This window comes from Chaetodon auriga, chromosome 5 (assembly GCF_051107435.1).
Source record: "Chaetodon auriga isolate fChaAug3 chromosome 5, fChaAug3.hap1, whole genome shotgun sequence".
Taxonomy (NCBI): domain Eukaryota; kingdom Metazoa; phylum Chordata; class Actinopteri; order Chaetodontiformes; family Chaetodontidae; genus Chaetodon; species Chaetodon auriga.
In genome coordinates, this window is record NC_135078.1 from 12182589 (window position 1) to 12199170 (window position 16582).

The following is a 16582-nucleotide window of genomic DNA, read 5'->3' on the forward strand; positions in this document are numbered from 1 at the left end:
CCAATAGGATCGCTCTTTTAGCTTCTATGGGCGGGTTATCGGTGACATAATTTTCCACTGTAAAAAGTGTGTGGTATGGCATAAAAATATATGAAATTTCAAATATAAAAAGAAAGAGTATATAAAATACATGCACATAATATTGGTCCTCTTTGTAAATACACGTCTGGAGGAAACGCACTTTTGAAACCATTTGATTTTATGCTACCAGCCAGTGTTTTCAGTTTGGCTGGACCCAATGTTGCCTGAAGTCTCTGCAGGTGACACAGAAAATGTCCCACCACTGTCTCTCTGCCCCCCCCCCCGCTGAGATCACTCCCACCAACATTTTAAAGGGGGCAAACTGTAAAAATTAAGAGTTTAATAAGCCCATTTAAGAACTTCTCAAGTCATTTACAAGATATTTACATCACTGGTGAAACACTGAAAAGAGTAAGAAATTCATAGGCTTGGCTCGGCCTTAATATTCTACACACACTAATCTAGAATTTATTTCAGTCTAAGAAAATAAAGCCCAGTCATTCATCTCTCAAATGAGCTTGACTCCACTTTACTCCAACATGGCCTTATTTGCATTGCAGTTCTTAATTCAAAAATCAAGCGAATAAGCCAAAATCAGATAATCAGCCCTCACAGTGTGAGAGTCAGCTGTCCAGAGTTTGACTCTTGCATAACGGGCATCAGGTCCCAAGAGAAATTCTCTAATCATTTGAAACATTTAATGAAGCATTTTCTCCATTGACCTTATATGTATTCTCATTTATATGGGAAATATTATACAGTATATCACCTTATATATTATATCTGTATGTGTGTCTAAAAAAAGTAAAAAGAAAAAAGCAACTTTGAGATTAAAGTCTGAAAAAGCTATGATTTTGTGTAACAGAAATACATATTATTCAATTTATCTCATCTGTAATTCCTGGTTTTGATCATGTCAGGCTCTCGATATTTTTCTTTTAAACAGGTAATCTCACTGAGATCAAGATAGAGATCTTGTCAGAGATACTTGAGTACAGAAGAAGAAATAAGAACAGATAAGACACTCAACAAAACACAGCCATGCACGCACAAGCAGTGGAGGAAGAAGTACTCAGATGTTTTACTGAAGTAAAAGCAGCAATACCACAGCGTAGACATACTTTGTTGGGAGGAAACGGCCTGCATTGACAATGCAACTTAATGTTGCAGTTGGTAAAGATGGAGCTCATTTTTATTTGTTTATATGCTGCTGGATTGATCAGGTTCAATCCTCTGTTAATCTAAAAAAAAATACATCATAATTTGTTAGCTGGTCATATTTTGTACTATCAATCACAGTCTGGAAAATAACTGAAGTTATCAAATGTACTGGGGTGAAAAGTCTGAATGGCCAAAAAACTGCAATACTCAAGTAAAGTACAAGTACCTCAAAGCTGCCCTTAAGTGCAGTGCTTGAGTAAATGTATATGCATGGTTACATTCAACCAAACATGGTAAGACCTTTAATGTTTAAATATTTTGTCAATAGATTAAAAAAGAGAGAGAAAACAGACCTATTGAACACAACATACTAGGTGTGTGTGTGTGTGTGTGTGTGTGTGTGTGTGTGTGTGTGTGGGCTGTCGCTGAGTGTAGGTGTGTAGGTATCCTGCATGGTGGTGTAGGCTACACAGCTAAATGTGTGTGTAAAGACCATGATAATAGCACATCTCTCCTCAAAAACATGTCGAAAGTGTCAGCTGTGTCGCTCTCGCAGGCCTGGACACCGCGAGCCCCTCTGCACTCGGCGCTGATCTCGCGAGAGCGGCCCCTCACGGCGGCGCCTGCCTGAGCGATGCGATGCTGTTGCTGTGGGTTTGATTGACAGGAAACATGTCGGTGTGGTGGGAGCGAACCGGGATGCAGCTGCTGCCAAGGGAGACAGGGAGTACCTGCATCCAGTCCACACATCAGCACCTTTAAAAGCACCAGGCTTCCCCCGCCGACACGTCTGCTTGTGATGCGCTGAACCAGCTCCTCTCTCTCTCTCTCTCTCTCTCTCTCTCTCTCTCTCTCTCTCTCTCTCTCTCTCGCTTTTTTTTAAACATCCATCTGAAACGAAGGGGCACCCAATGGATGCTGTGGCAAACCGTGCAGTCCCGCTCGGCATTTTCATATTGTGTTTGGTTTAGCCCACGACCAGAGACACCTTGATGAAACAGCAGGAACTACGAGGACTGTTGTTGCAATGGAGTCGACTCTCTCACGGCTCAAAAACCGTCTGTAGACCTACAACATCTCGTTTCATGGCGTTTTGCAGGTTGCTCCGCTCCGTGGGCTTCTCCACGTTTCTTTACTGAATTCTATTTTTTTCTTGTTGTTTTTTTAATTTTTATTTTGAATTTATTTTTGAAAGTGCAAAGGGAAATAAGGACCACTGCTCGCAAAACTATGAACGAGGAGATGACCAAAAGCGAGGAGAAGCATCTTAGTTTGCAGAAAGCCTTGCAGCAGTGCGAGTTGGTGCAAAATATGATAGACATAAGCATTTCTAGTCTGGAGGGTTTACGGACCAAATGTGCCACATCCAACGACTTGACACAAAAAGAGATACGAACGCTGGAGGTAAGCACCATTTGAGCGGAATGACTGAATCTCTGCTGTGCGCCTCCATCTGAATCGATACGGAGGGCTGTCACCGTCTGTTATTGTATTTCTAGGCCACTGTGCATATTTTTCAGTGCCATTTCAACGACAAACTGCCCCCCCTCCCCTCCTGTTGTCTGTCTGTTGTCGTTGCATAAATATGCAAAGATTTCTGCTAAAGCCCACCGCTATCTGTGTAGTGCAGTGCAATAAATCAAGAGGCTACGGGGCTGCAGTGGGCTGTTATAGACTTGCGCATTCTGCAGGTGGCGGGCAGAGAAGGTGGCTCTTCTCCATCAGAATAATATCTGAGGCAGCCGAGGCCTATAGGCAGCCCGTGTTTACAATACGCCAGCCTGCGCATCTGTCCTCGCAGCGCACCCAGGCCCCGCTGTTACGCAAGGCGAGCAGATTACTGAAATTGTTCCAAAATATCGTTATCCGTTTAATTGGCCCGTGGGGGTGTTCCGTAAATTGCGTTACGTAATGGCCATAATATTCCGGGTGTTTGTGTTTGAGAATACCAGACTGTCCGTGTTGAGACCGCTTAAACCAGTCGAACATCCCCTCCTCACCACTGAGAGGCTGTGATGGGACATTAAAAAAAAAAAAAAAAAAAAAAAAATGCCATAAAGTGCGATAAGGTCACTGAAAGCTCAGCACTGAGCAGCGCAGACACATCACAGCGTTAAGGGCCTGTAAGAATGTTATGGTGATGCCTCAGGAGATTAAAACAAATACCATTAAGTGCCATAAAGGTCGCCATAAACTCAGCACCGAGCATCAGTGTGTACCATCAACACACTCTCAGTCCCAGTGGGGGATATAATTGAGATATTACATAAAAATACCATAAAGGAAAGTCACCTGTGAGTGCCACACACTGTCCAACCCCACAGAGACACGACGCTGTATATTATACATGAAACAAGCATATGTTCAGTGGTGCTGTATGGCTGAGCTGTGAGTGAAGTTTGAAGGCGAAGTGTTGCACAGGCAGGGCACAGGAATGTCATCCAAGAGGAGAGAGAACTAATATTAAGTACAAGTGCGCTGCCAGCAATGAGCAGGCTACAGCGTGAATGTTCACTGAATGCCCTGCAAAGCAGTGTGGGTACTGCATCAGTTGTTAGAAGCGTTACAGAGAAATTACAACTGTGTCTCTGTAATCAGTAATGTTATCCTGGCAGATCCAAGATTTGACACAACTGACTGAAAAAAAGAGATGATGCAGTCATAAGTTTGCCTTTTTTCGTTGGATGAATCTCTCAGTTTTTCTAAAAGTCAAGGTACAGATATATCCGCATACTGCATATAAAACACATACCTGTAATCTTAAATCATCAGCATGTGCGCTAAGTATCTCAACTCCACCACAAACTGTGTTGCGCGACTAAGGGACTACATGAAAATTAGTCTGTAAAGGAGGTCAGGAAAGGGGCAGACTTCTTTTGAGAGAGCAGGAGAGCGTCTAAATTTATGTTTCAGTCCAGCCTTCCTTGGCAATATTGGGGATGGTTACATAAATTGTTCTATTAAAAAGGGTTTTACTAATGTGTCCAGTGATGGTGCACTTTAAGAAGATATTATCCTTTAAACGACAAGTACAAACTGGTACATTTGCAGTGACACCTATGTGCGTAGGGAAAAGGACCATACAGAGTTTTTGACCACTGTCGGTGCTGTGGAGTGTTTTAATGAGGTTGCATTGTTTGTATCACTCTTTCTACCAGATGGCACGCCAGGAGCGGGAGGGGTGATGTGAAACACACTCCTTGGAACTGCCGAGGGCAGTAACGCATGGTAGTGATGTGCCTAAGAAGAGTTAGGAGAAGCTAGTGTAGACAATACAGGTTTCAGAACATTCATAAGTTATTCATCTGTTTATACCTGATCTATTGCATAGCATGCTGGAAATATAATGCGTTGGGGGTGTTGTCGTCTTTGTTATACATCACAATAGTGGAACATCTGGCTTCACTTTGTATACATACCGTAATTCTTCAAAGTGACACCGTGCTCTGCAGCAACATTTCCTCAACATAATAATTTGGCCTCACACCTACTACGCTTTCATTGTTTCTACAGAGTAAGCAAAGTCGGATATCATCTTATGAACGCTTTGCAGCTAAGTTTTGTCCCTCTACACGTCCCCATACCTCTCACGGTTAACATGTTATAGTTGTTTTTGGATGCAGTGATCCAGCATGTCCAGAATAATTCTTATTTAAAGCTGCATTAACAGATTTCTGTGGCCAGTAGGGGGGAAATAATTCCTGACACAATATTTAACATATCAGCTTACAAGTTGTTATAGACGAATCAAAAAGTTGCCTCAGCAGACATAGAGGGACATTTGCACTCATTTGAATGCCTCTTGATGTACATCAACCCAGTTTTGCCTTTTTCTTTGCTCTGTTTTGGTCTCCATCAGCTCCTCAGAAGAATATCTGGCTCTCAAGCCAGCTCGTAGTGTCTCTCTGTTGTCTTATTGCTCATAGGCACATAGGGCGCAGTGGGTTTATCAATGCTGTTTTGCAGATGTGTCCTGCAGCTGCAGGAAGGCAGACTTTGTGGGCCTTTCCTATTACACATAGTCATTCGATTTATATCAGATTATCGATAACTGATTATAACACATCTCCATTGCTGCATGTTTTCCAGTATTACCACTCCTTGTGTCCAAGTAGTGAGTCCCCAAGGACTATTAATGTCCCAGCTTATGTCCCACCTATGGTTGCCCTTTCTGTCTCTCCCTTGATAACTGCCTATGAGTCCATAGTGATGACTTGGAGTTGTTGCAGGCATCCTAAAGCTTTAAATAACACATTAACAATGAATGTTGAAGCAAAGCTTGACCCCTTCAGCTGCAGCCACAAGTTGTACCTTTGTGTTGAAGTTAATGCTGACCACGCTGTAGCACTCTTCACAGTACACTTGTGGGTGAAGAAGAAAGAAAAATTGTACAAGTTGTTTTATGTGCTACTAGAACATTCATAGTGCCCGAATACAGTCAGTGACCACATTTTTATTAAGTGTGTGCCCACCTGACAAAATAATAGAAACACCAATATGGATTCAGGTCAGAGTGAGATATTTTGGTAGTCACGTATTGTTGTGGGCTGCTGTTCTTCAGCGGTTACATTTAAGACACAAAAACATATTTTATCAATACACAGGAACCAATATAGATATGGCTCCTGCCAAAACTGGGTCTGGATGGAACAGCGTATCTGTTTGCCGTTTGTATTATTTAGTTCTGTGTGATTTTTCTCTGCACAACTTAAACAAACTAATATGTGAAAGAAATCCTCAACAGAAAGAAACAAGTGTTAGATATGAATGAGAACAAAAGAAAACACACTCAAAAGTTAATTGACAAATGCAACAAAGGAGTTACCCCTGAGAACCGTCTAATCTTCCTCAAATCCTCTGAGTTGGAGAGCCTTTCAGAATGGCATTGCTCTTATTGCCTCAGCGACAAATGGGTTGTACACCATGGGCTTTTGATCAGGATTGCAATGACGTCAGCCATACGCAAGGCCTTCCTCGTTAACCTGTCCTGATCTTTAATGAGTGTGTGCATGGGAGATTCCTCTACGACATCTCTGTTTTCAATCTCTATAATTAACCCAAAGGACCCAGATTGCACCTCAGACACAATCTGTTAGAGGCGTTGAGTGCTGACCTTGCTTTAGCCAGCAGCTTTACCAAGAATAGCAGCCTATATCATTACCTGGATGAAGTGTTCGCACTGGTTTCCATTATTATAATTATGCATTGTCAGCGGTATCCCGTGGATACACTGGATTGATCAACATACATGATGAATGATCCTTTTTTGTGGCTCATGATAGAGCATGACATGTGCTCCAGTTATTTATTTCAAATAACAGAGATGAGGGCAGGTCAAAGCAAGTGTTGTTATTCATTCATATTCGAGTATATCAGATGGGCTTTAAGGTATTTGATCAAGACATGTTAGCATCAGCTTTTTGTTTTTGCTTCAAAGGTAGAACCATGGTGTTTTTCTGCTCACGAGTCAGAAGATCAAAGGCTATGAGCAACAGTTAAAACACTGTTGCGTAGAAGGTCAAAGGATTCATTGTACTGAAAGCAAACTAGGCCATGCTAAGTGTTGTCCGACATGTCCAAAGGCAGGTGTTTATTCCTGTTTCCAGTAGAAGCCTATGTTAAAACCTGCTCTTGTCTGTAGCTCAGTTTTACATCTATGTGCATCCGAGCAATGGCTGTGTAGTGAGGCCAGGATTGTTGCATCTGATGTATTATCTTCTTTTCAGTCGATATGATGGACTTGTGAGCAAACAGTTGCTTATTGACACATCCAGAAGTTATGGAGCAGCATTATCTTTCATTTGGAGTCGTGTTTGTGGCCACCTGGCACATGCAAGTCCAATATTCACTCTACTTTCAGCTCTGCTTTTGGTCTCCACCAACTCCTGAGGGAAATATCTGCCTTTTTAGCTGCTAAATGCTCCACTGTTTTCCCCAGCTCGCTGCTAACACTGTTATCCTGCTGTTTGCCGTTGAGTAACAGTGTACAGTGGGTATTTAGAGCTTTTCCACTGAAAACTGCCTGCTGAAAATGATGCTCTGAGAGCAGTGAGAGTGAATTAAAACAGTAAAGTTGTTGGCTGGACAGATAAACAATGAGCTCAAGGTTGCTATTAAGCTCTGTAAAGCTGAGAGAAATTGCAGATTCAGGTTTTCAGATTCAGAGTCAGATTTCACGTCATTTGATACATTGCCATTATCTGTATTTGTATATGTGACGAGTACTACTACCTGAATGGTTGTGTAATGTCCTCTAGAGAAACTTTCAAGTTGTCATCAGGTTAATGGTTAAAGAGTCACTTTTTTCAAATATGTCTCTTGTGAGTCCCCCAACTTTATGGAAGTGCACTCCTGAATCACTGTGTCATATGCAGTCTCAGAACCAATTGGCTATTGTCTGATGAAAATTTAGCATCCAAGGGCAACTTCCAGTGTTTTGGGGCTTCTTGTGTAGCCAGTGGATAACTGGATATCGGATGTCATTGTTGAGTCCGATTTACAACTTCAGATGGAAAGAACACATCAGCTAATCTCTATTAACAGATATCAGCATATGAATGCAGATAACAAATAAAAAGCTAATAAAAAGCTAAATTGTCATCAGAGAATGGGTTTTTGGTTTCCGAGATTACATTTTTACCTGCATGCAACCAAAGCCTGCTCGAACATAATTGGTCGATGCTCTTCGGACTACAGATGGAAACAATAAAACTTCTGATACCAAATCTTGTCCCTTGCCTACAGACTCTGTATTCATATGCAGACATCTGTTTATAGAGATTATGTAATATGTGACTGTTTGTAAAACTACACTGGTTTATCCGTCTCAATGTTGAACAAAGTATAACAAACTCCAGGATGCTGCAATTTAACACAAGCAGTAAGACCATGAAAAATGTTTTCTTGGTGTTTGGGGCCCCTTCAAGTTTCTGAATCTGCCTTCAATGAATAGTTTTCTTGAAGATCTAGCACCTGTCTGTACAGAAGAGTAATAGGAACAGCTTCATGTGATGATGATGTGACAATAAACTATTAATTACCAGAGTCTGCTACAGGTCAGCGTGCTAAATTTGTGTGCTACCAGTTAAAGAATTGCTGTTTTAAAGTACTATGTAATAGTAAATGTGTACACATTTTAAGTTACGTTACTTTTAGTTGTGCCTTTACCTGAACTGAAGTGAAATTCACAAATTACATCAACCTTTGCTGAAAGCTTGAATGATTGCTTTTAATACAGGGCAGGATCAGATGAAGCTGGTGTGGTAGTTATCATCTGCTGTACATTCATTAAGTGTTTCAGTTGATCTGGATTAACTGTGAGTGTAGCAGTTGTGAAGAGGTCAATTTAGCTCATGTCTCAAATGGGAATAGCACCATATAGCACCATCAACAGTTTTCTTAAAGGAATATTCCATCATTTTAAGGAATTTACTGATTCTGTTTTGGAAGCACTCATAAACAGAAAAAGATCCTTTTTAGCTCCTGTCTGTAAAAGACAGTATCAGAAAACTGCATCTAGGACTCTTAACATGAACCGGAATAACCTGGAACATAGTTTTTTTTTTTTTTTTTTTTAGATAAGCTTGAAGAAAATTGAGCTGGTAAGATCTGCAGAGTGCCTTCAGTCACAATCAGATCTGGTGAAATTGCGTTTAGTTACTGTGATTGTCAAAGATAGGACCTACTTCCTCATGATCTACCAATCATAGCCACTTTCAAACCTAAAAACTGTCTCCTAAGCCTTTGATAGATCAATTTCTTAACCTTACCCGAATGCATTTTGAGCTAATCATGTTTTAATCCCTCTGAAGAACATAGATCTGACCAACCATGTTCACCTTAGACTCGAACTGATGTCCATGTGCTTTAAGACACAGGAGACAGGCTCGACTTCTTGTTCAGAAAACACCGATTGTTGCATGTTGATGGTGAAAAAATACAAGCGGAAGGATTCTGCATGTCTAGCAGTCTGTGCCGGGCAGAGACAGAAGGTAAAGATAGCAAAGTGTAAAAAACAGGGATAATTTTCAGCTCGTGGTGTGCTATTGTTAGCCTGCTAGCCCTAGCAGCTTATGCTTGTACACCTGCCCACAGTACAGTATGTTCAGTCCCTTCTGGTTTTCACCACAGCAAGGGAGTAAACTTTGCTTTGCCAAATCTCCTCTGAATGGAGCTTTAGGATGGCGATGGGCATGATGATGGCCACTTGGTGCTTGGTGTTACACGTTAGATCAGGGGCCACAGGCCACATTGTCCTTCCCTTCTACTTCTTCTTGAATGCTTTGTGTAAACAAAACTTTTTTCAAGTTCTCCTCTCTCCTCTCCCCTGTACCTCCGTAGAACTCTGCTCTATATGTTTAGTCAAGTAAGGCCTAACCCCACTTGAGACTGTGTTTCTTTATAACGGCAGATTTCTCCTTGCAGGGGAGACAGAGAGAGGAGAACCTCTCTTGAAACTGGCCATGCAAGGGATTTTATTTGTGAAATTAAAGTGGGTAGTGGTGGGGGAGGATCTAGGTTTTGAATACTTTTGTGAGCCTGATTTGAAATAAAATCTAAACATGTCGCCTTATTAAGTTGTTTTCAGTTCCAGCCCCCGGGCCAGGACTTTGTGGACCGTGCTTTAGCCTCTCGCCGTTATTTCTGCCTGCTAATGGTTGTGTGAGCAGTTGTGTGAGCTAAATGCTAACGTGCTCACAGTGACAGTGCTGACATGGTGATGCTCATGATATCGACCAGGCTATCTTAGTTTATTTTATTCTTATCAAGTTTTTTTTATCAAGTCATCTGCTGCAATGATGTGAAATGGCCTGTTGTGATTGGTCCAGATGTCACACATAATAGTAGCCTAATATATGTTGTCTTTGAAGAAGGGGAAACATTTTCTCAGTCTTTATTTATTGTGTAGTTCTGTCATTGGTTTAGCAGGTGTTTGGTCATGACATCAAAGTATTTGGTTAGATCAGAGGTTCACTAAAGTGAGTGCAATGAATCCTGAGGAGGACATGGATGTCTGAACCAAATGTCCATCCATTATTTGTTGAGATATTTCACTCTGGACCAAAGTGGCGACAGCTTGACAGACAGACATCACCGTCCCTTGAGCAAAAAGAAATGTAGGGTCAGTTCACAGAACCTCAAAGATCTCTAAGGGTAACTTTTTGAGAACAAAATATACTTTGATGATAAAAGTATTGTTTGGAAAGTCTCACTCTCTCTCACACTCTTACATTTGCTCTGAATGCCAGTCACTTTATATATACAATGTTGTGCTGTCAGAACATATGGCGACATATATTTTAAGTAGCATGAGACTCGTAATGTATTGTGAGAATATGATATACAGTAAGAAGTCAGCACATCCAGCCAGGATAAATGTGTGTTTCTCTGTAGGTGTGGACTGAGCAGTCGCCTTATCGGACAGAGCGTTAGCAGCCGTGGGCAGCTGCTGTAGGGTTTTCTGCATTCAGAGGTGACTTGCGAGTCCCTCCTCCACTGGTTTCTACTTTGGTATGCACTGATGTAGGCCAGCGCTGTCTAATTTCTAGCAGTCACTTTGTAGGTGTATGCTTGGAATGGGGCCATCCAAAATGTATCATCCTTAAGTCTTCAAGCATCACGTCACCCACTGTGGACCTTGTTCTACCATCGTTTCCAATCAGAGTTTCAGCTCAGAATTGCTTCACTACAAATATACTCGCTGTAGCTCTTGTTTAAGACTTAAGTACAGTTGGAACAAATAAGAAATATCTGTCTTCAAGGTGTGAGTCGTTAACTCTGTAATAAGAAATGTCGATGGAAAGATGTCAGTCAAATTTGTTGAAGACCACCTGTCAGGCTTGCAGTTATCTCATTCTTTAATCATTTGCTCCCGGCAGGCTTTGGCTGCTGGTCTATGTGCTGCACGCTGTGCTCAAAATAAATGGTAAAAGTCGCCATGTTTTAAGAACAGAAAAATGTTAACTGTGTGGGATTCAACTGTTAGAAAGGGACACAACATGTACACATTGTCCAAAAAACATGTCCCTTTCTAACTGTGTGGGATTCAACTGTTAGAAAGGGACATGTTTTTGGAAAAGACTATTAGTGTTAGCAAGATATAAGCAGGGGTGGGAGATCAGATCATGTTCTAAAGCAAAAGTGTGAATACCACAGTATAAAATACTCAGAGACATGGTTTCATTATTAGATTATTGTTACTGATGCATTAATGTGTAAGCAACATTTTACCATTATAGATGCCCATGGTGGAGCTAAATGTGACTGCTTTGTATACTGTGTGGTATTTTAATCCAGAAATCATCTGTAAAGTAACTAATAACTCGAAAACATATAGTGGAGGAAAAAACGTAGTGGAGTAGAAGTAAAGAGTTGTACAAAGTAGAAAAAAGGAAATATAGTACATCAGTACATCTTTATTCTGTAATTGAAATATGTGTATTGTCTGTAGTTTTGTGATAATGGGATGCCTTTACATTGCCCTGCCATGTTTGCATAAAGTATATCGAGGTGTTATCATAATACATGGGATTAACTTACATGAGTACTTTCTTTTCATGCCTCTTTCTACTTCTACTTTCTACATTTCAGAAGGAAATATTGTATTTTTCACTTCACTACAATTGATACACATTTACGTTGCAAAAGACTTTTGCATAAAGCTTTCCAAGAGCTTATAAAATATGATGTATTGTTATAAATGAAACTAGCCAATAATATATACAAAGTATATACAAGTTCAGCTGAAATGATTAGTCGATTGGTTGATTGACAGAAAATTAATTGCCTACTATTTTGATAATTAGATAGATAGAGAGATTCATCTATAATGAAAATAATGATTAGTTTCAGTCCTATATTAAATAGTTTAAATGAGCTCTACCTCAACCAACTACAACAGTAAAATTCAGTTTTTTCAGTAATGCATCAGTAATAATCATCTAATAGTGTAATAAATGGCAGTATAACAGTCACAGTCACACTCTGCATTAAGAGCTTTCACTTGTAATCCTTCTTAGTCATACTTTTACTTAGGTTACATTTTCAATGCAGTACTTTTTCTTGAAACAGAGTATTTTAACAGTGTGGTGCTTTTACTTGAGTAAAGGATCTGAACGCTTCCTCCTTCACTGCTCTGCAGTCACTGCTCCCTCCTTCTCTCTAAGATCTGTTTCCCAATAAAACAACTGAATGTTTTAATAGTCTGTACACATGAAGCTGAAAAGTACATTTACTGGCACACTGGAATAATCACCATTGTCTTTGAAGAACTGATGGAGTGATCGACAGATTAGAGCATTTAAACGATTCAGACCATTTCCTTCTGATGGAGCGGCTGTAAACTGTTTACATGGCAGCGTAATTTAAAGGTTGAGTAACTCAAAGGTGTTTATCGTATTATGGTTACACTGATTATCACGAGATGAAATACTGTGATAATCAGGTTAGTTATGAGTGTGCATGGCATTGTTCTGCAGGGCAAATAAAACCTGAGGGAAATACGGTGAGAAGGATTTCCTTGAATCCATAAAAGTTTTTTTTTTTTTTTTTGTCAGAAGCATGATATTTCCCCTCTGACAGCATCACTAAAGATGCTGCAAGAAGTGTATTGGAGATTTATTATGCTTGCATAAATAATAATTGGGCCACTGTTACCAAAAGACATTTAACACCAGGTCTGATGAAGTTTGTGTGCCAGCAGTCTCAGCGATAATCATGCCCAAGAGCAGAGCCAGATAAGTTACATTCAAGAACCAAACTGCTTTGTAAGTAATATTGAGTTTTGAGAGATGAGTCACTGAACAGGAGCGCTGTGTTACAGTAACATTATGTAAAGTGAGTAAAAGTAGGAGTAACTGTTAATAAGTAAACACATTAGAGTAATACACTTTACTATTTAACTGTGTTATATTTTGCCCCCCAGCAGCAGCCTAGCTGTGAATTGATATTGATGGTGCTGTCCGTGGTGCTGAAGTAGCACACTTTCTCTCTCCCCTTCTGTCAGTTTCATCTTGGATCAATAATGTTCTCTAAACTCTAAACTCTAAATACTCAATTCTGTACTATATTGTAGCCTATGTACTCTGTAGAGTATTGCCACCTTCATGGGCGAAGTGACAAGTAGCAATACATAGTTGTGAAAGAGAGAGAAGATCAGAGATACACTGTTGCCAGCAGTATTCCTATAATATTTGTATGATTATTCAGTAGCATCTGTGCTGCTGAAACTACATCTCCAGACAAAAGCCACAGCTGGAACACAATACTTTAAGGGAGACAAAGCCTCAACAGCGACGTCTGTGTCCAGACACAAAGTCAGGGTGATCTACTGAGCTCACCACAGGCAGATTTCCGTGAGTGATCGTAGTAGCGCTGGTTGAGGGAACAGAGAGCGTTGCGTGTCTGATCCCTGCGCTGGTAATCCAGGCTGTCCAGGCATTTCAGTGACTTTGCAGTAAACAGTGAACAGCTCTGACTGCTGCTGCTGCCTGTCAGGACAATAACAGCACAACCGTACACGCGGATTTCACGTTGTGCAGGAAATCAGTATTTATTATTATATTTTGAACATTCTCAAAGGAAATGTAATGTATCTCCAGGCCTCTCTTACTGTATGTGTCCCTCTTGTTCTCAGGGGAAGTTGGTGAAGTACTTCAGCCGCCAGCTGTCCTGTAAGTGCAAAGTGGCCTTAGAGGAGCGCAGTGTCGAGCTGGAGGACTTCCCTCGCCTCGGCCACTGGTTCCGCATCGTCAACTTGAGGAAAGAGGTCACGCAGGTAATATGTCCAGTCCCTTTTTTTTTTTTTAAGAGACACTTATCTTTCAGAATTACAATGCAGGGATGTACTATATAATGGCACAAATGAAAAATCTGGTGTCTGATAATGTACAGATCAGTGACAGAGAGTGCTGTCACACAAGGTCTGTTCAACTGAGATGAGATCTGATGACTGTGACGGCCTTATTATATGATTTACCTTCATTTTCATACTCCTCAAACCATTCACTGAACGCTTGTGTCTTACATGGAAGCAGTTGGATTTGTTATTTTTCTTCCATGTTTTCTTAGATTAGTCATTTGATTGGTCAGCTGTCTGTATTCACCTTTTAAATCACTTTTTTTCTCTTCATCATTTACTTTGTTTTCTCTGTCAAGAAGCAGCAACTCTCACTGTCATGTTGAAACCGCTGTAGGGTTTTAAGCCGCAGTTCCTCTATTGGCCACTAGATGCTGACTTCAAGGACACCCTGTAAGTTTGCTCTTCAAAAACAAACGTCAACCAAGATTTTCCACAGAAGATTACACTCTCAATAGTTAATATCACACCTTCTTATCCATACTTTGCTGGTAATTTGCAGAATAATTGAAAAATAATTCAGTTTCCAGGCATTTTTGCTTGATTGACAGGTGTTTCTGTCTCATTTGGTAAAGACTGTGGCAAACAAAAACTGCCCTGAAGTCCCTGAAAAAAGGTTTCCCCTCTGCTTCTTGTCACGAGGCTGCTTATTCGGTGCAACTTTAACAGTAAATCAAGCGTTCCATGTATTAATATGAGATCTTAATGATGTATGTGTGTCTCTGTGTGTATGTCATTGTATCTGTGTCATGGTGTTTGTAGGAGATGATCCCAGGTGAGGTGACCCTGGAGGGCCTGCTGGACATGAGCGAGGAGCAGGTGTGCGAGCTGCTGCAGAAGTTTGGTGCCAACGAAGAGGAGTGCGCCCGACTCAACGCCTCCCTCTCCTGCCTCAGAAAGGCCCACCAGCTCGGTAAGGGTCCCCCAAAGACACACAGACGAGCACTCACACAAACACAGACACAGAAACACATTGAAATTTGCTAATTTCCTAAAACCCTTTTACATGCTTTTCCCTGGTGATTGACCATATGATGAATGTACTGTACTGGGATCACACATTCGACAGAAAGAAATTAAAACTAAATGTTAACTGTGGGCAATAATTTCACTCCAGACAATTTTTTTTTTGTATCGCCAACAATAATGTAATATGTGAAAAGAACAAAGTAGATGATTGGTTAAAAAAAAAAAAATGAGGATCCTTCTGGTGGTTTCACACTAACATACAAATCATATATACAGTATTTAACATTAGCTTTGACTCAGAAAGATGTCAGAAGGGTTTTTGATTGATTTTCCTCCAGGTTGCAGCTCATTGCCATCGCTTTATGATTACAAGATGTTAAAATCTTCACTGAGGTAGATAATACATCATCTTATTTATCATTAAAAAAAAAGAAAGTTACATTATTGTTGCAGGTTAGTACAGTTTGAATCAGGGAGCCTTGTGGAAACTTCTCTCTGGTGCGTTCAAGGACACTCTGGCATTTGAGACTTGTGAAACAGCTGCTGAAGAGCACGTTATTAGTTTTACTTTTTAATTTCTTTTTTAAAAAAGTAGTTATGGGGCAGTTTATGCTTCTGTTAGACAGTGTAGAGCAGAGAGCTGAAAGGGGACAGTGAGGGGATGACATGCAAGTGACCAGTATGCAAAATAGCAACTTATTGAATATTAGAAACAACTAAATTCTTCTAATGCTTTTCATAACAGGCGCGTTCAAGAACCAATAGCTGCCTACAAACCTACAGTATGGTTGAGAAATAGATGTGCAGTGATGCGAAATATTTACAATTTGTAGTTAATGAGCCAAAACATTCAAAGATGCTGCGGTGAAGCACAGTGAAAAAGCAGAAGGATGCTTGCTTACATCCTGCTGTCTTCAGTAACAACCAACAATTACCTAATGAGCCTGCTTGTGACTCTATATTATGTTTAAGGCGTGTTATGATATTGATTATTAGTTCAGAAGAAGGGAATTGTTGTGAGGGATTTTGAGAGAGAGATGACAAGAACAGGAGTGGAAAAGCTGCATGTTATCGATGCCTGTACGCATGTTTGTACTGCACATAGGTTATGAAGAGTGCACTCTATTACAGTACAGGCCCCAGTGTGTAGTAAAGACTCACCATAACAGTGACAAGGACAGGCAAACAATTTATTTCATTTATCATAAATATAGTGTCCAGATGAAGGAGTCTGTGCCAGTGATGCAGATACTGAATAAGAAAGCTTTGCTAAGAATAGACTTCATCCACATGTATGTTATATGTACATGTATGTTGTACATACAGGGTACAGTTTATTATCTCATGACACTAAAAAAAAAAAGCAAAAAAAGCAAAAAAAAAAAGCCTAGTTTATTACTGATCTGTGACGTTATCTTTGAATGAGACTGCCCTCACCAAAACCATTGTGCATGGGTATGATGATTTTTGGACAACAAGTCAAGATCAGAATTTACAGAATTCATCATCATCTTAAGGATATGAACAAAAATGCAACCTCAGCGTTTATGTAGTTTTAAGTTTTTTAAATTGTCA

The 16582-nt window shown here is 40.3% G+C and overlaps 1 protein-coding gene across 3 annotated transcripts in view; it reads left to right on the plus strand.

Annotated features, from left to right (window-relative positions):
- Nucleotides 1-1779: 1779 nt before the first annotated feature.
- The window catches only part of ksr2 (kinase suppressor of ras 2), a 97301-nt gene continuing 82498 nt past the window's right edge, over nt 1780-16582 (plus strand). For 2 of the 3 annotated variants that reach the window (XM_076731105.1, XM_076731106.1), the window contains exons 1-3: nt 1782-2586; nt 13817-13957; nt 14801-14951. In XM_076731105.1, the coding sequence (XP_076587220.1) occupies nt 2413-2586; nt 13817-13957; nt 14801-14951 (466 nt within the window). In that variant the 5' untranslated portion in view covers nt 1782-2412. Of the gene's footprint in view, nt 2587-13816; nt 13958-14800; nt 14952-16582 lie in introns of all 3 variants that reach the window. The other variant, XM_076731103.1, reaches the window with a different exon arrangement.